The following is a 19,566-nucleotide window of genomic DNA, read 5'->3' on the forward strand; positions in this document are numbered from 1 at the left end:
TGTCCCATAGGTTCCAGTAAGTTATGTTTTCATTTTCATTGACTTCCAGGAACTTTTTAATTTCCTCTTTTATTTCATCAATGATCCATTGTTCATTAAGTAATGAGTTATTTAGTTTCCAGCTGTTTGCATGTTTTTTGTCTTTACTTTTGTTGTTGAGTTCTAGTTTTACTGCATTGTGATCAGATAGTATGCACGGTATAATTTCTGTTTTCTTATATTTGCTGAGGCTTGCTTTGTACCCTTGGATATGATCTATTTTTGAGAAGGTTCCATGGGATGCTGAGAAGAATGTATATTGTGTAGACATTGGATGAAATGTTCTGTATACATCAAGTAGGTCCATTTGATCTATGGTATATTTTAGATATTGGATTTCTTTATTGATTTTTTGTTTGGATGACCTATCTATTGATGATAATGGGGTTTTAAAGTCTCCCACAACAACTGTGTTGTAGTTAATATGTGCTTTTAGGTGTTTCAGGGTATATTTGATGAAATTGGGTGTGTTTACATTGGGTGCATATAGGTTGATAATTATTATTACCTTTTGGTCTATTTTCCCTTTTATTAGTATGGAATGTCCTTCTTTATGTAGTTTGTTCAATGTAGGTTTGAAGTCTACTTTGTCAGAGATAAGTATTGGTACTCCTGCCTGTTTTCAGGGGCCATTGGCTTGGTAAATCTTCTTCCAGCCTTTCATCCTAAGCCTATGCTTATTTCTATTGGTGAGGTGGGTCTCCTGTAAGCAACAAATTGTTGGATCTTCCTTTTTAATCTATTTCATCAAGTGGTGCCTTTTGATGGGTGAATTAAGTCCGTTAACATTGTATTAGTACTGATAGGTATGTGGTGATTCCTATCATTTAGTTGTCTTATTTGTTTGAAGGTTTGATTGTGTGTACCTAAATTGAGGTTACTCTCTACTTTCTTGCTTTTCCTTTCCTGTAGTTTGGAGCCCTTTCGTGGTTATGTTGGGTTTCACTTTCTGTGTGCAGGATCCCTTGCAGAATCTTTTGTAGTGGTGGCTTTGTGATCACATATTGTTTTAGTTTCTGTTTATCATGGAAGACTTTTATTGCTCCATCTATTTTGAATGATAGTTTTGCTGGGTAGAGTATCCTGGGGTTGAAGTTATTTTCATTCAGTGCCCAGAAGATCTCACCCCACAGTCTTCTTGCTTTTAATGTTTCTGTTGAGAAGTCTGCTGTGATTTTGATGGGTTAACCTTTGTATGTTATTTGTTTTTTCCCTCTTACAGCCTTCAATATTCTTTCCCTAGTTTCTGAACTTGTTGTTTTAATGATGATATGTCGTGGGGTAGTTCTATTTTGACCTGGTCTGTTGGTGTCCTGGAGGCCTCTTGCATCTGTATGGGAATATCTTTCTCTAGATTTGGGAAATTTTCTGTTATTATTTTGTTCAATATATTATGCATTCCCTTTGCTTGCACCTCTTCTCCTTCTTCAGTGCCCATGATTTTCAAGTTTGGTCTTTGATGGAGTCGGTGAGTTTTTGCATTTTCTTTTCACAGGTCTTGAGTTGTTTAATTAATAGTTCTTTGGTTTTTCCTTTAATTACCATTTCATCTTCGAGTTCTGAGATTCTGTCTTCTGTTTGTTCTGTTCTGCTGGATTGGCCATCCGTTTTGTTTTGCAATTCTGTTTTGTTCTTTTTTCTGTGGTTTTCCATATCCTGAGTCGTTTCCTCTTTAATGTTGTCTATTTTTGTCCTAAGTTCTTTTATCTCTTTATTAATCGTGTTCTCTGTTTCACTTTTGCATTTATTTAGTGCTTCTATGGTTTCCTTTATTTGTTCTTTTGCTTTTTCCAATTCTCTATTTTTGTTGTCTTGGAATTTCTTGAGTGTCTCCTGTACATTTTGGTTGACCATATCCAGTATCATATCTATAAAGTTGTCATTGATTACCTGTAGTATTTCTTCTTTTAGATTATTCTTTTAGGCATCATTGGGTTCTTTGGCATAGTTTATCTTCATTTTGTTGGAGTCTGGATCTGCGTATCTGTTTTCTTCATTTCCCTCTGGTTCCTGTAGTAATTTTTTGCTGTGGGTCAACTGGTTTCCCTGTTTTTTCTGTCTTCCCGTCATTGCCCTTGGTGTTGTTATTGTACCTGAACTGTGTGCAATTAAGTATTTTCTGGCTTATAATAATAACACTAGTGATAGTTAGAGTGGAAGGGTGAGAGTGGATGGAAAGCAAAGAAGTTAAAGGAAAAGGGAAAAACAAATAATCAAGTAGAAAAAAAACAAAACAAAGAAACAAACAAAAAAAGTTTCAAAGATATAAACAGGGAGAGACTGTACTAATCAACTGTAAGCTGAAAAGGCATTAGAGAGACAGAAAGGATTGAAAATAAAAAATAAAAAGAATAAAGATAAGAGTAAAAATAAAAAATAAGTAAATGAAGGAAAAATATATATGTATAAAATAAAACAAAATAAAAAATAGAAAATTAAAAAAAATAACCTCCAAGTTCAAATGCAATGAAGTTTCAGTATTAATAATTTTGGTGTCTGTCCCTCAGCCTCCAATCCTGGAGATGGTGCCTCAGATGTTGTTCTGTAGTTGTCTCGTCAAAGGGGAAATATATAGTAGAACAAAACTGCACAAAAAAAAAACCCACAAAGTGTCCCAAGTTCAAATGCAATACAGTTTCAGTAAGTTTTTCAGCATGCAGGTGTAGTTTGGTTGTTTTCTCATCAAAGGTAGGGAGAGAGAAAAAAAAAGTCTGGAGACAGGTCTGTAAATGGCTATCTGTGGCTGTAGCTTGCCTGCCCACTGCTGTCAGCTTGCTGTTGCTGGAGGCTGTATTTATGCAGATCTCTCCGGTGAGCATAGCACTCCACCTGGCCCCCGCAGGCTTTGTTTACTCAGAGTTCTCCTGCACACAAGCTGCTGCTACAGGCTTTCCTCTTTGCAAGCACACTGGGGGAGGTGACACTGCACCCACTTTCTCAGGCCTGCGTGTTTATTTACTATTTACAGTTCACGTGGGAAGTGGGTCTTTCCCCCTCTCCTGTGGAGTTTTTCTTCCCACTTCTGCTTTTACAAGCTTTCCCGCTCCTGATTGCTGGGCATGTGCTGCTGCTTCTGCTGGCCAGCATGTTTGTTTACAGCTCACATGGGAGGTGGGTCTTCTCTCTCCTGTGGAGATTTCCTCCCTCTGCCACTCTCACAAGCTTTCCTGCTCCTGGTTGCTGGGTGCGCTCCCCTGCCGTCTCCGGCCAGGCCCAGCTTGTTTATTTACAGTTCCGGGAGGGATTCTCCTCTCCCCTTCTTCAGTGCTCAGGGCACCCCACTCTCTTTGCTACATGTGTTTATTGTTCTTATTGCTTATTTCTCAATTTCTCTTTTTTTCCCCGGGTGGGGTTCGGTCTGTCCAGGGGGCTATGCTGATCTGGCCCAGGGTTGTCTGTGGAAGTACTGTGTATCACTTAGCTCACCTTGTCCGTGTCTTCCCAAGCCGTCTGGGCGCAGGCCCGGGGACCCTCCTGGTTTCTCCATTTAACGTGAAGTGGAGATTCTCTGCACAGGCTGGAGGTGTGGAGGGGTCAAAGTTGCCTCTTCTCGGTGGTTTTGCCTGCAAGGTGTGTCTCCTGCGTCTCTCCAAGATTTCACTATAGGAGGCACGCTTTCTGCTTCCTCCCTCTAGCTGCCATCTTGGAATCCCTGTTATTTATTTTTTAAATTTTGTTTTCTTCTTGATGTTAGTATATAAAACTATAATTAATTTTGGGATATTGACGTTGTTTCCAGTGAGCTTGCTTCTCTAATAGTTTGTTAGGAGTTTCTCTGAATTTCCTATAAATATGTTTTTATTAATTGTGAATAAGGACAGTTTTCTTCCCTTGCCCCCCTAATTTGTAGACCATTTATTATTTTTTTCTTATTTCAGTCGCTACTTCTTGCTCAATATTAAATAAAATACTTCCCCACTATTAAATATGATGTTGGTGTTTAGATTTTTCTAGATTCTCTCTTTTAGGTTAAGAAAGTTCCAGGCTGAGACAGGAAGAGCAAGAGTTCAAGGATAGTCTGTGTTTAATAGTAAGTCCGAGTCCAGCTTGTGTTCTTTAGTGAGTTTAACCCAGCTGGAATACAAAGGTAAGACTCTGTCCCAAAAAAACCAAAGCATAGGGCCACAAGCAGTGGCTTATGAACTGTAAATCCCAGCTATTCTGGAGGTGGAGATTGGGAGGATCATGGTTCCCAAGAACAGCCCAGGTCAAAAATTAAGCAAAACTCCATCTCAACAATACACCTGTGGTGGTGGTACACAGGTGGTGGTACACCTGTGGTAGACATCTGTAATCCCAGGGAAGTGATAGGGAGATGGATCGTGGTTCAAGACCGTCTCCAGGCAAAAACATGAGACCCTATCCAAAATATAACTGAACAAAAATGGGGTAGGTGCATGACTCAATTGGTAGAGTGCCTTCCTAGCCAGCAGGAAGCCCTGAGTTCAAACACCAGTACCACACACACACACACAAAAGAAAAAGTTTTAAAATAAAAAGTCCTTTTATACTCCTAGTTGCTGAGCATTTCTTCATGAATAGCTGTATTGAGTTTTTTAATGGCTTTTTAATCCATGTAATGAATTTTGAGGATTGGGTTTGTTGCATTCCTGCAACAAACTGCTCCTGATGATAAATCCTTTTGCTATATTGTAAAATCCTATTTGTTAATTGTTTTAAAGTATTTTGTGTATATGTTAACTATGAAAATGGTTTGTAATTTTCCTTGTATTTTGTCAGGGTTTGATATTTATATTATGCTGGTCACATTTAATGAATTGATAAGCTCTTCATTTACTGTTTTCTAAAAGTATTCATATAAAGGTGGTATTATTTTTCTTTAATGTTTAAGAGACGTTATCTGAGCCTGCAATTTTCTACTTTTTTTTTTTTTTTTTTTTGTGGTACTGGGGCTTAAACTCAGGGTCTACACCTTGAGCCACTCCACCAGCCCTATTTTTATGATGGTTTTTTTTTTTTTTTTTCAAGATAGGATCTCTTGAACTGTGTGCCTGGGCTGGCTTCAAACCGTGATCTTCCTGATCTCTATCTCCTGAGTAGCTAGGATTACAGGCGTGAGCCACTGGCACCCAGCTCTTGCAGTTTTCTTGTGGAAAAGTTTTTTGATAACATCCCATTTTCTTAATACAAATAAGAATATTCAGATTTTCTATTTCTTCTTTGTTAGGTTTTTAAACTTTTTAAAGGGCTTATCCATTTCTTTCATCTAATGAGTCAAATTATTGGTGTAAAGTTCTTCATAATAGCATCAAGTGATATGCTTAATATGTATTATGTAGTGATGGCCTCTCTTTCTGAATAATTTTTGTGAAGTACAAAGGTTCTTATTTCACTCTCACTTGATTTAAGGGTTCCATTAACCTCAAATGATGATGATGATGATGATGGTGATGATAAAGAGGAAACAGAGTGTGACAACAATATTTCATCAAAGACATCACCTGATGTTTCCTCTTCAATATCAACGAGACAACCTTCATCAGCTCAGTGTAATTTGCAAAAGTTGTTTCTTAAAGAAGATAATCAGTATGTGAATAGTTTAGGTGATTCAGAACACATTGCTTCTACTGACAGTGTACTTCCCAAAGGTGAGATTGTTTTAAAAACTCATTTTGAGCATCAGTATTAAATAATTATATTCATCAGACTTTCTTCTTGAGGGCAATGATGTATAAACTGTTAATAAATACAGATTTGCTAACTTCTACCATTTAAAACTACTGGTGAAAATTTTAATTTAAAAGTAAATTTAGGGGTTGATGGAGTGGCTCAAATGGTAGAGCACCTGTCTAGCAAGCATGAGGCCATGAGTTCAAACATCAGTACCGTCAAAAAAAAAAAAAAAGTAAATGTACTTACAAATGTCAAACCCACAGTGGTCTAAATTTTTATTCTGGAAGAAATCTGTAGAAATGAGTGGTCCTAAGGAGATTTTCTTACTATCTCAGCTTATGATTTGAAAGATACCATATATTTATTTAGTTGTGCTGTCTCTTCCCCACCACCCTGTGATACTGGAGTTTGAACTCAGGGCCTACACCTTGAGCCATTCTACCAGCCCTTTTTGTGATGGGTCTTTTTGAGATAGGGTCTTACGAACTATTTATTCAGGCTGGCTTTGAACCTAACCCTTATCAGTTATCACTATTGTGTGGGTGCATTTGCTGGCCTCCTTCAACTCCAGAAGTATTTGTTAATGGCTTTACTATTGCTTAACCTCTACTCTACTAGTGAAGCTGAAGCAGAATGAATTCTCAGTAGTATGTATTTTCCATAAGTTCATAGGTAAAATGTGACTTATGAATACTCTGATAATTTCTAATTCATTTTTTATCAGTATAGGCACTTAGAAATATAAGAATCTAAGCAGAACACGTTGTCAGAAATCTTCACTGTAAAACAGCCTGATTTCTAATTTGTTTAAAGTAGCATTACTTTCTTCGTTATTTATTTCTGGATTTTATTTCCTTTATTTTTTAGAAAGCCATTGCCACTCAGACCAAAGTTCCAGGAGTTCTCTAGTGAGTGAAATGAGAAATGCCCCATCTATCAGCCACAGAAGGGAAAAATCATCTCTTAGTAATGTGACTGAAAGGAAGAAGCATGGATCTACTGGGGGATTAAATAATCCTATTACAGACACTCCCTGTGTGACAGATTTAGATCAACATTGGATTTTAAATTCAGAAGTAAGCTGGAATAATGAGATAAATGATTGCACTAATGAAAAGAATATTAAGATGCAAGAAAATAGACACTGCCTTTCTGACTTGCCTTCAGAGTCTGCCAGTGAACCTAATGCAGAGTGCCTGTATCAAGTTCAGAGTAATGATGACTTTCAGTTACAGGAAACTGTGCATGACAATGCTGACATGGATTTAACTGCTAGTGAAGTAAGCAAAATTGTTGCAGTTTCAAGAGGCAATAAAAATAAAAGCAATAAAAAATCAAATTGTGAAATAGGAACTTTCAGAAAAGTAAAAGATCCAAGCTCTGAACAAAAGAGAGAAAGAACAAAGAGAAAATGTAAAAGTAGTTCAGATGCAGATACTGAGGAAAAGATAGAAAACAGACCAGAAAGAAGGTCTATTGTCCTGGATGGCAAAAGTCATTCAGAAGATCCAAATCTTATTATCAATACTGACCAGCTGACTGAGATGAACATACCAAAGAAAATAACCCTTCAGAATGGCTTTGATGAAGATGACAGACAAAATATACACTACAACAAAAAGAAGAAACAAATACATGTAACGAATGAGCAAGAGGAAACACATTCTTTCTCCCAAAGTTCAGATAAATTCCTGCAAGAGAATAAATTTGATATGGATCAGAATTCCCTAACTTATGGTAAAAGTAAAACTTCTAGACAGACATTTGTGATTCATAAGTTAGTAAAAGATAATTTATTTCCAAACCAAAATGATAAAGACACCATTTCTGAAAACTTAGAAGTTCCACATGAATGTCAAACATCTGAACTTTCCTCCAAAGATACTAATTTTTGTGAGACTCAGAAAATGTTGGATTTGAAAAAGTATGTCACTGATATGCAGCCTGCTAAGCAAAATAAATCAAAAGTAAATAAGCTTAGGCAAAAAGTAAATCGGAGGACAGAAATAATCTCTGAAATGAACCGACTGTATGAAGATAATGATAAAGATATGCATAGCCCAGAAAAAAGTAACTTTTACCCCCAAACTCAAGAGAATAAAGAGACCATGTCTCAAAACCCAGAAGCTTCAAAAGAGTTTCAAATACATACTGTTTTCATGAGAGACAATGGAGATTTTTATGATTATGAGACCCAGAATGTGTTAGATTTGCAAAAGCAGATCACTACTGTGAGCCCTGTTCTTCAAAATGAGTCAAAAATTAGTAAGAAACCTAGGCAAAAAGTAAATCGGAAGACAGAAATAATTTCTGAAGCAAATCATTTTGATAATGACAAAAGCCTGCATTGTTCAGAAAAGGGTCATTCTTTCTTCCTACAAAAGGATAAAGAAGTCATTTCTGGAAACCAAAAGGACCCAAGTGAGTTTCCAACTCCTGTTCTTTGTACCAAAGATAGTGGAGCGCTATATGATTATGAGACTCAAAATATTTTGGGGGTGAAAAAGAATGCCTATGATGTGCAACCTGCTTATCAAAATGATCCAAAAATAGATAAGCAGCTTAGACAAAAGGTACATCGAAAGACAGAAATAATTTCTGAAATCAGCCAAATACATGAGAATGATGACAAAGGTATACGTGACCTAGAAAAAGATCCCTTCGTTTATTTAACTCAAAAGGATAAAGAAACCATTTCAGGAAACCTAGAAATTGCAAATGAATTTCATCCAGCTGATTTTCTCACCCAAGATAGTGGAAATTTAGATGACCATGAAACCCAGAATATATTGGATTTGCAAAAGCATATCACTAATATGCAACTTACTCAGCAAAATGAATCAAAAATAAATAAGCTTAGACAGAAAGTAAATCGGAGGACAGAAATCATTTCTGAAATGAACCAAATATATGAGGATTTTGATAAAGATGTACATGCCCAAAAATGCTATACAAATGATTGTGATTTTAAAATAAGTAAATCTAAACAAAAACTTGAATGCCAAGGCATTATCAGTGAATACCATGTGAAAAACAACAGTAACAAAAAGGAAAGTTATGATGAAAACCCAAATCCTTACAAACTCATTAAAAAATGTTGCAAAAAGTCATTAGGCAAAGAAAAGAACATTTTGACAAGAGATAAGAACAAATCTATTTTGCCATTAACAAATTCTTCAGAGGCATCTGTCTCCGTAGAGTCTGGTTTAAAACACACTAATGAAACAGATTCTGATACCAGAAACCAGATTGAACTACCTAAGAATCAGAAGCAAAGCACTGTAACTCTGAATATAAAAAGAGGTATACCCTTTGTGGAAGTGATAGAAGAAGGAAAATGCCCAGTCAAAAAAGTAAATAAAGTGACATCCAAATCCAAGAAAAGGAAGATCCTTATAGATCCTTCTCCAGATACCCATGAAGTAATAGAAATAATACCTGACATTGACCACAGAAAGTTAATTGACTCTGAACAAGTTGATAAGGAAAACTGTTTGGAGAATGAGAAAATTGTCAAAATTAAGTCTGATTTTTACACAAAGGTGCTTAACCCTTTATCTCAGACATATTCACCTAACATACAAAATTCTTCCTTTGACAGTATTCATGAGAGTCCAATACCTTTGAGTATTTCTTCTACTAAAAACCTAATAGAAGAAAATTTTGCCCTGGGTAGTTCACCCATCCTTCAAGTAAGTGATGATATACACGAGAGGATAAAAGAGGTGAAATTTAAAGTCAACCAGAGAACACAAAAATCAGGAATAGGTAGGTCGATGTCTAACGTGATCAAATTTTAGAAGTGCTTTTTTTTTTTTTTCTTCCACTTAGTAAAGTATCTCCTGTTAAACCTGGTATTTTTGTGGAATTGTAAAACAGTATATAGCTGTGATCTATAGAAATAGCATTAAGGAATTAAAATGTAGTACTTTGGGACAATGACATTCACAGCCTAAAAAACTGATCTTTACCACAAAGTTATCTAATAATGGCTTTAGGCAGGTAATTTCCTTTTCCACGTATCTGAAGGAAATTGAATGTTTAAAATGTATATAATAAGGAACTGCACTGATTTTATTTTACCAAAGACAATTGCAGGCTTCATAAAGATGGGACTCTTCATCCAGGAGCATATATTTAATGTGATCAAAGTATTATTCTAGGTGTTATAGGAGACTGAAAAGTAAGACCAGCTCTGTCCTCTGAACATGTGTATGTTAAAGTAACAGAAAATAGTGGTGAAAGTAGTAAAACTTTCAATAAAAGCAGACTAATTATGCTAAGTGATGTAATGAGAAATGTTGATTAGAAGAATCTGAAAATTAAATAGCATTTGAGGCTTTAACAGATAGATACATTTTTACCATTAGTGTTTACTTTTATTTTTCTGCAGTTACTAGAATAATCCTCATTGCATAAAATTGAAAGTAGAGAGTCAGAAAAAAAGTGGGGAAAAAAAATCACCCAGACATGTGGCAGTCACCATTTTGCCATATGCATGCAGACTTGAATGTAAAGATTTTTAACTAATTATTAGAAATTATACCATATATAATATTCCTTATCCCTCTTTTTTCCCCTTAACATTGTGTCCTAAGGATGTTCCTTTGTTAGTCAGAGAGTTTGTAGCTTTTTCTAACATGAGACATTCCTATCTCTATTAATTTTTTTCTGCTAGGAACCTAACATTTCAATACATGTACATAGAACATTAGGATTTTGATGGGTAAAGATATTCCAGGTAAAAGATACCCGAGGCAAGAAAAGTACAAAGGTCTAGAATTGTAGGATATGTTAAAGGACTGTGAACTGTCACTCATCTCTGTACTCATCATGTCTCACAGAGTGAGCAACCAGAGATGTATGTGTTGAATGAATGTGCAGTAATTGGTGTAGTTCTGTGAAAAGAGTTGAACCATGAAGAATTTTTAGCAGCCTTTGTGCGATTTCAGAACAAGAATGTTGCAGGCGTTAAAAGGTTTTCTAAATTTTAAGCCTCATTTCCTCTCATAATTGAATTGTTAAGCTTTAAAGTTTGTACCCAATGTCTTGCATACCACTATATATTCCATATTTATTTCCATATCTCCATATTTGCTTTTATAAATAGTTCTGAAAATAATGTTCTTTTCAGGTAACAAAAAGTTACAGGACTTGACCGATACCTGTTTTGTTTCAAATAATACTGCTAATTTTGAAAATGAGTCAGAAAATCTATCTTCAAAGCTGCCAAGCAGAAAAAGAAGGTGTACTCCTGTCAGTTTCAAAGAGCCAGGTCTAAAAGGGCAAGTATTTGAGTAATTTCAGTATGCTTTTATGAAATAGGTGCTTTTATAAACATTGCCTGAATTAGTATTTGACACTCCTGAGTATCGATAAAAATACATTGGTGACATGTAACAACCAGAGCATTAGTATGGTATTATGTTATTAACTAAACTACAGACTGCCACTAACACCGTTTTTTTGTTTCAGAATCAGAATCCAGGCCCCTACATTGTATTTAGTTTTTATTTCTCCTTAGCTTCCTCACACCTGTGACAGTTCCTCAGCCTTTCCTTTTTTTAAAATGCCTTTGACACCTTTGAAGACTACCAGTCACTTTGTAGAATATCCCTCAATCTGGGGTTTTTCTAATGTGTTTTCATGGTCACACTATGGTTATGCATCGTTGATAAGAATTCCACAAAAAAGACAGGTCCTCATTGCATCATACTAAGGATTCATCATGTCAGTGTCGTACTACAAATAAGACCTTGATCACTTGGTTATCATGATGTCTTCTGGATATTTTTACTATAAAATCATTTATCTTCGCCTTTAGAAAGGACATTGGGGAGACACTTTGAGTCTATATATCCTATCTCTCAAAGTTTTTTGCTTACTAATTTTAATATCCATTGGTGGACCTTATTTACAATGATCTCTACTGTGTGATGGTTTCTATTTCCCTCTTCTACATTTATTGAAATTCTTCTGTAAATGCATGCTGTCCGTTGTTCCTCTTTTATTTACTTATATTAGTATGGACTCATAGCTGTTTTTCATTCTATAGATAAAAATCTAATAATGTCAATCTTAATTTCATTATTTAAGCTATTACAACTTTGGTGTTAGGAGTCCCTTCAGATTAGCATCTGCTTCCTTTTGACAAGAATCCATACTAATTTGACTGCTTCATAACTCTCTGACATCACAAGATGTTCCAGGCTCAGTGTTTTTCCTGCCCTGGCCCCAGAATCAAGCACTTTGTTAGGAAACCGAATTTCCTTGATTGTAGAATTTTCTTTAGAAATGAAGATCTGGGCACTAGGTATGCTCACGACTTAGATTGTGTAGTACTAACTGTCAACTGTGGCACAACAGGATTACCATAAACTCAAGTAACTTAAAGCAGCATGCATTTATTATTTCTCAGTCTCTGTGCGTCAGGGTCTTATAAAGCTGAGATCAAGTGTCACACAGGCTGGTTTTTACCTGGAGTCTCTCCTGAGAGATAATATACTTCCAAGATCACATCAGTGATTGGCAGAATTAATGTCCTTGTGGTTGTAGAACAGAGGGCCTCAGCATCTTGCTATTGGCTGTAAGCTGTTCTCATTTGCTTGTCACCTGCCCCATCCCACCCCCAAAAAGGCCACTTCCTTCAAAGTCAACTGTGGAGAACAAAATCCTCTAGGAAGATGGAGTCTTACTTTACAATGAAATGTACCTCAGAATTTTTTCTTTTTTTTTTTTTTTGGCAGTACTGGGGTTTGAACTCAGGGCCTACAACTTGATCCACTCCACCAACCCTTTTTTGTGTTATGTGTTTTTGGGATAGGGTCTCGCAGAATTAATTGCCAGGGGCTGGTTTCGAACCACGATCCTCCTGATCTCTGCCTCCTGAGTAGCTAGGATTACTGTATCTCAGAATTGAGATAGCCTGTTACCCTTGTCACAGTCTTGGTTAAACACAAGTCATAGCTCCTCCCCATAATCAAGGTGAGGGGGGCTTATGCAAAGGTGTGAATGCCTGTAGACAAGGATTACAGGGTTGGAGAGTCCTCCTTAGAGTCAGCCCACCACCAGGACATTTCAGTTGGACCCTCTTATAGACAGAGCTAGGAAATATATGTAGTTATAGTAACCCACATATAAACATAGTTTTATATTTCTGCGTTTATGTGTATAGTAAAAAACATGTTACATTAGAATGTATCTCATAGCTCTGATTCTAATTCAACACTTCAGGGTTCATTTTAGTCTTCCCCTTTTGCTTATTCACAACTTCTCCATCAGTGAGAAGTCTGTTACTTGTTAACCTATAAAATATTTACTTCTTTGCTCAATTCTATTACGCACATACAGTAATTTTAGAATTATCAGCTCATATTCCTGTGAGAAGCATGTTTACTAACTAGCTTATAGCATTTAGGTACAGTTGTTTTGGTCTTAGGTTTGTTCATTTCCTTCCCATTCTCTTCAATGTAGTCATGTTATTTATTCACTTGTGACTCAGTAAGGTTCATGTGCTGTCTCTCTGTCATTGTACCAACGTGTAGAGAGTTAGAGCATGTACACCCCACAACCTCATCAACAGAATGTGTTGTCATATTTTTCAGTTTATGTCAGTGGTAGCTGAGAAATGGTATCTCAGTGGTATTTAATTCATTTCTCCGTTAAGTGAATTTAAATGGCTTCCTCATATGCTTGTGGCCTATTGTCTTTTTTTTTTTTTTTTTTTGGTCTGTTCATGTCTTTCTTATTTTTCATTCTTTGTCCATTACTTATTAAAAATTCTTTATATATTAGAGATAATTCACTCTGGTATAGCCAATTTTTTCATTTGTCAGTTATCTTTTGATGTTTTTTAATCATGTAAAATTTTATCTTTCTATAAACTTACCAATCTTTTCTTTTATCCTTTTCGAATTTTGGGCTATAGTTAAAAAGACTTTCTCTGTGCCATGGAATTCACCCATATTTTCTTGTACTGTTTTTATAGTTTCATTTCTTATGTAAATTCCTGTGTAGAGTTTTTTTTTTCTTTGTTTGTGGGTGGTTTAAGATATGGATTAAATCTTATCTTTTTTCCAAATTGCTCCCTGGTTTGTCCAACACCGTTTATTTAAGAATGCATTTTTAAAGAGCTAGGTGTGGTGATGCACCCCTATAATTCCAATTATTTGGGAGGTAGAGGCAGGAGGATCAGGGTTTGAGACTGGCCTGGGTAAAACTGGCAGACCCTATCTGAAAAATAACTAAAGCAAAAAGGGCTGGGAGCATGGATCAAGTGGAAGAGTGTTCCCCTAGCAAGTGTGAGGCCCTAAGTTCAAGCCCCAGTACTAAACAACAACAATTGAGATGCCAGCCATGTTATATACTAAATTTCCACATATGTATTTTTGGGGGATATGGACCTTTTACTATATTGTACCGGTCTACTTGTTTATTCAGGAGGCTTCATAGTATGTTTTTAGATACGGTAGAGCTAATACCCTTTCATAGTTTTCTGCTTATTTCTTTCTTGACCAGTCTTGAGTGCTTGTTTTTTTGTATGAACTTGAATAGTGACCTGCCTAGGTCAGGGTTTCATAACCTTGGCACTATAACATTTTGGGATACTAATTCTTTTTTATGGCTGGCAGTTGGATGCATTGTAAGATGCTTAGTATCCTTGACCTCCACCTATTAGATGTCATTAACATCCCCTGCTTACAACAACTAAAACTGTCTCCAAATGTTGCAAAATGATATGGGAGGGAGGGCAAAATCACTCTTGGTTAGAAACCACTGGTCTAGCTTTTTATTTTTATTGGGATACATTGAATTCATATATTAATTTAGGGATTGATCTTTGTAACTGGCTTGTTCTGTTCCAAAACAGGAATGTCTGTTCAAGCTGTTCAAGTCATCATTTTGTGTGTGTGTTTTAAAATTTTCCTCATGTAGGTTTTGCACATTCTAGTTACCTTTATAAATGTTAGTGTCTTCTAAACTTTCCCTCTCTCTCTCTCTCTCTCTCTCTCTCTCTCTCTCTCTCTCTGTGTGTGTGTGTGTGTGTGTGTGTGTGTGTGTGTGTGTGGTAGGGGGCAGTATTGGGGTTTGAACTCAGGGCCATGTGCTTGCTAGGCAGATGCTCTAGTACTTGAGCCACACCCCAGCACTATATTTAGTCTTCTTGTTACTACTGTAAATGAACCTATAAATCTTGCCCAGTGTTTATTGTTTGTGTATATGAAGGCTATTTGGTGTCAGTTTTATATCTTTTTTACTTAACCTAATTCTTTTATTCTCTATCTCATTCTCTGGAATTGTCCAGGTACACTATGATAGTCTCTGAAAATAGAGATAGTTTTACTTCTTTACTCCATCATATGGTTGTAATTGACTTCTCTTGCTGATTGCATCGACTATGGTGTAGAATAGTAGTAGGAATGGAAGGCATTTTTACTTTATTTTCAATTTAGTGGAAATTTTTTTTATTGTTTCTCTAGTAACAAGACACTGACTCTAGGGTTAAGGTATATATAATTTATATTAGAAGTGTCCCACATGTTTATTTTTATCATAATTATGTGTTGAATTTTGTCAAAGGCTTTTTCAGCATCCGTGGAGATTATATAAGCTTTATTTTCTTAGCTTTATTACCATGATGATGTTAGGTGTTCTAATATTGAACCAATTTTGCATTCCTGGAATAAATCCCACATGGTCATGGTATTATTTTTTCATAATAAATCATATAAGTATTCACATAATAATTCACATTATGTTTGCTAAAATATTTTGTTTAGAATTTTATGTCAATATTCATAACTGATAGAGGTCTATAATTTTCCTTGAACTTTCTGTATCTGGCTTAGGTATCAGTATTTTATATCTTCTGTATTAAGAGAGTCAGGAACTTATTTTTTACACTGTCTTGAAATAATGTATAGAGTACTAGAACTGTCTGCTCTTAAAAGGTTTCTTATAATTCCTTCTCAAGCTAGCTGGACATGGTGGGGTATTTTGTTTTGTTTGTTTGTTTTGTGGAATGGTTCCTTAATAACTTTGTCTATTTCCTTTGTGAAAATTGTTTTAAACATTTTTCACTCTAATGGGATCAGTTTTGATTACTTGTATTTCTATTAAAAATTATTATTATTTATTTATTATTTATTTCAAATTTAGTTACATAAAAAATATACAAAAGTATTCCTTAGGAATTCAGTTTGTAAACAGAATTTAATTATCTTTTTTCAATGATCATTTTCCCTTTTTCATTCTTTTTTTTGTATCAGTACTTTTTTTCAAGTTATGTAGTAGTTTGTCCATTAACTTTAGCAAAAAAAATCAGAAATTTGACTTACTAGTTAGGGCTGCTATTTTTCTGTTCTTTGCCTCATTCATTCCTTCTTTATATTTGTTTCCTTTTGATTAACTTTTCTTCCCTAGTTTTTGGAGCTGGAAATTCATTTTGTTTTTATTCTTTCACTTACGGACAAAAATGTTTAGTGTAATTAATTTCCCTTTGATCAATGTTTCACATGCATCCTTTAGATTCTGATATAGATTGCATCTTCACCATATGTCATTATATATTATGATAATATCACTATTTTTTAATTTCTCAGGAGTTATAGGAGATTTAAAAATTTTTGGTTTTGTTTGTAAACAAAAGTTCTCAAGTTATTTTCTAAGTTTTTTGCATGTGATCAGAGACTATTTTGTGATATTTCTACATTACTAATAATATTTGGTTTGCTTTTTGTAAATGTGCTGTAAGTAGTTGAGAAAAATGTGTTCTCTATTATCAGGGCATATAGTTTGATATATATTCATAGATTTATCCTATCTTCATTTCTTCTTATTTTTGTCTAACTGATCTATCTTGTACTGAGTGGTGTATTAAAATATATTATTGTCTTCCTACATCTCTATGCTTCTCTTCTAGTTTTTGTTTTAGAACGATAGTGGCTCTACTATTTGGTACATATATAATAAATATATATTATATATTCATTGTGGATTGTGGCTTTTACTATTAAAAATAATCCTCTTTGTTCAGTGCTTTGGGACTTAAAAAGATTTTTAAAAATATATATGAATCACCTTCCTGATGAGATCTGCTACTCTTGTTCTCAATACTTATGTTCAATCAGGATTTTCATGGGGGCAACCAGAAACTAATAACACCTGCTACATTCCACTTCCAATTCAAAAACAAAAGAAGAAAGAGTGGCAGCTGGATTTTCATCATTCAGTATTTGTACTGAATGTACATCATGATTTTTAGTTCTAAAAAATTTGTTAATTCTAATTACTGAAAGCAGTAGTATCAGATTGGCTCTGGAGAGAGATACAGCACAGAGAAAGAAACCTACTCTCTATCTAGTCTTTCCTACCTTTTAAATTTGGGATCATGTGCATGTTTCATGCAAAAACACATGCACACACATAGCATATCAGAGAAATACACCTCTTCTTGCAACATGAAGTATTAGGTAATGGGTTGATCCTCTTACTGAGAAAATAAAATTAATGAGTAAATATTAAAAAGCCAAAATGACTTGGATGATCCTCTTAGCTAGTTAGAAAGTAAGAAAAGCTCAGATCAGAGATTGGTTGACAGCAGGGACCCAAAAAAGTAAGTGGAGTCTGAAACTGACTTTTACCTGCAGGCAATTGTCTAACCAGGTGAACCTGAGCATCAGATACACAATTGTGTGAGTCCAAGGACATAATACAAACATGGGTCTAGCCAAAATGAAGAGCCTAATGGTAGCTCCCCTTCTGGAAAGGTGGGCTCCTCTCTCAAGAGAGCAGCAAGCTAAAAATAACTTCCCACTGGCTTTTTCAGCCCCAGGAAATAACTCTGGTGCTGAATTTAGGAGGAAAAAAAAGTATTTTGAGGATTTGTAACCAAAATTATGCAGATTGCAACTAGAATTCATATCTGGAAGACACAAAAAAAAGTCATGTGAGAATTTAGTATAATTAGTCCATGAATTATAGCATACCTCTTGTCTTTAAGAGGCAAATACAAGTATTTTCTGAAGGAGCCTTCCTTCGCCTCAACACATTTTCTTCAGCTTAAGTTCCAAGAGAAATGAACGAGTAGCTCTCAGTAAAGAAAAACATGCTACACACACAGAACAAGGTTTCAGCAGAAACAATTGATAGCAGAATCAGATACAGAATATAAAATGAGTATGTTTAGTGTTCCAATATAGGAAAACCTTGAAAATGAGGAAAGACATTGAGTGAAAAAAGCAAGTTATAGAACAGCACCTATAGTATGATTCCATTGAGATAAAAGTCAAATGTAGATAAAACCAAACAACAAAAACTTTAGGAGTGCAATCACAGGTGGTAAAATCTACAAAGAAAAGCACAGACTATGAGACTATCCAGAAAGCATGTGGTTTAAGGAAACTGCTTTTTTACTGGTTTGAGGCAATAATTTTCTTCTCCGTGCTTCACAGAAAAAACACTAGTTAGGGGGCTGTTATTATGATTAATCTTCTCTTTTTTTTTTTCTCTTGCAGGAAGATGAGAAGATGAAGTAAATATACAGATTCTATTTTTTTTTGAGTTCTCGAAGCATAATGAGTCAGAACAGAACTAGAACTAGGATCAAGAAGATTAAACACTTGAAGAAAAGTTTCATTTTTCTTTTTTTGGCCTTTCATGGAATGTTGGTTTGTTCATCCTTACATTTATGTAAATGATAGTTATTTTGTAATATTAAACTTTTTAAATTATTTTGGTTATCACATAACTATTTTCTTGTTCATTTAAGTTTCTACCTAACATCCTTGAATCAAACAACAACTATTACCCTTTTAACCAAATAAAATGTATTAAATACTTTTGTATTGGTTATCTTGTGTACCAAACTAGCTTGTTTTGTTTTGCTTTTGAATCATTCAATATATGTGAATATCTAAGAGGATGTGAAATCCCATCCTCCTCCTCCTTCTACTTTCAGAAATACTTGTTAGGTGTCAGCTTCCTTATTCCTGTAATCTGATGACTTGGGGGAGGGGACTGACTTTTTAGGCTCTTTTTTGAATTTGTTTTTATAGTTTTGTTTTAAAGATCACTTAGTATAATACACAGTTTATATATTCACATAACTAGTCAAATTCTGTTCTTCCTAGATGTAAAAGCTTTTGACACAATCTCTGACCAGTGAAGGGCTGGGCATAGTAATCTGCATTTTAAACAAATGCTTAAGGAAGTTTTTCTAGAACTGTACTTTGAGAGACTACTGCGAGTCTCAGGGTGTCACAGAACTTCTTCAAAACATTAAAGGTGGCACTTCTACTCCTGAAATATATGACTGGCCCAACAATGTTAGTTGGATGGAGGCTGGCGGCTTTATTAAAGTGACAGTTTATGCTGTGCTGAAGAGCTTAACACCCTGACAATCTTTGTTCCGTTCTAAGCTATTATTTTAAGACTTTAGACCTCCTAGACTCATCCTGGTATTAGATTTTATTTTTCTCATTTTTTTATAGGATTTGTCTTTTCTTTTTTCCTTTCCCATGAAAATTACTTTTTATATAGTCAGGTTTATCAACCTTTTATTTTAGTGCTAGTAGAATTTGGTCATAGTAAAAGAATTTTCTATTTCTAAGTTATAAAAGTACCCAGGGTTTCAAGTTTTTCTTACATTTTTGATTCATATAGAATTTATTCTATTATAGGGTGTGAAATATGCATACAATTTTTACTATTTTCCAAATGACTCCCACTAATTTAAAAATCCATGGTATTTATTGCTAATTTAAAGTGCCACCTTTTTTATGCTGAATTTTCACATACAGCTACAGCTATTTCTCGATTTTCTAACATGTTGTGCTAGCCTGTGTCTTTTTATGACCAGTACCATACTCTATATCGTATAGACTAGGAGAGTTT

The 19,566-nt window shown here is 35.0% G+C and overlaps 1 protein-coding gene across 3 annotated transcripts in view; it reads left to right on the plus strand.

The window, feature by feature from the left end:
- Sgo2 (shugoshin 2) overlaps positions 1-18,480 on the plus strand; it is a 51,189-nt gene extending 32,709 nt beyond the window's left edge. For all 3 annotated transcript variants that reach the window (XM_074071345.1, XM_020173002.2, XM_074071346.1), the window contains exons 6-9: positions 5,410-5,648; positions 6,541-9,441; positions 10,808-10,962; positions 18,193-18,480. In XM_074071345.1, coding sequence (XP_073927446.1) covers positions 5,410-5,648; positions 6,541-9,441; positions 10,808-10,962; positions 18,193-18,204 — 3,307 coding nt within the window. In that variant the 3' untranslated portion in view covers positions 18,205-18,480. The remainder of the gene's footprint in view (positions 1-5,409; positions 5,649-6,540; positions 9,442-10,807; positions 10,963-18,192) is intronic.
- The last annotated feature ends 1,086 nt before the right edge of the window (positions 18,481-19,566 follow it).

This window comes from Castor canadensis, chromosome 4, assembly GCF_047511655.1.
Source record: "Castor canadensis chromosome 4, mCasCan1.hap1v2, whole genome shotgun sequence".
In the NCBI taxonomy this organism is placed as follows: Eukaryota; Metazoa; Chordata; class Mammalia; order Rodentia; family Castoridae; genus Castor; species Castor canadensis.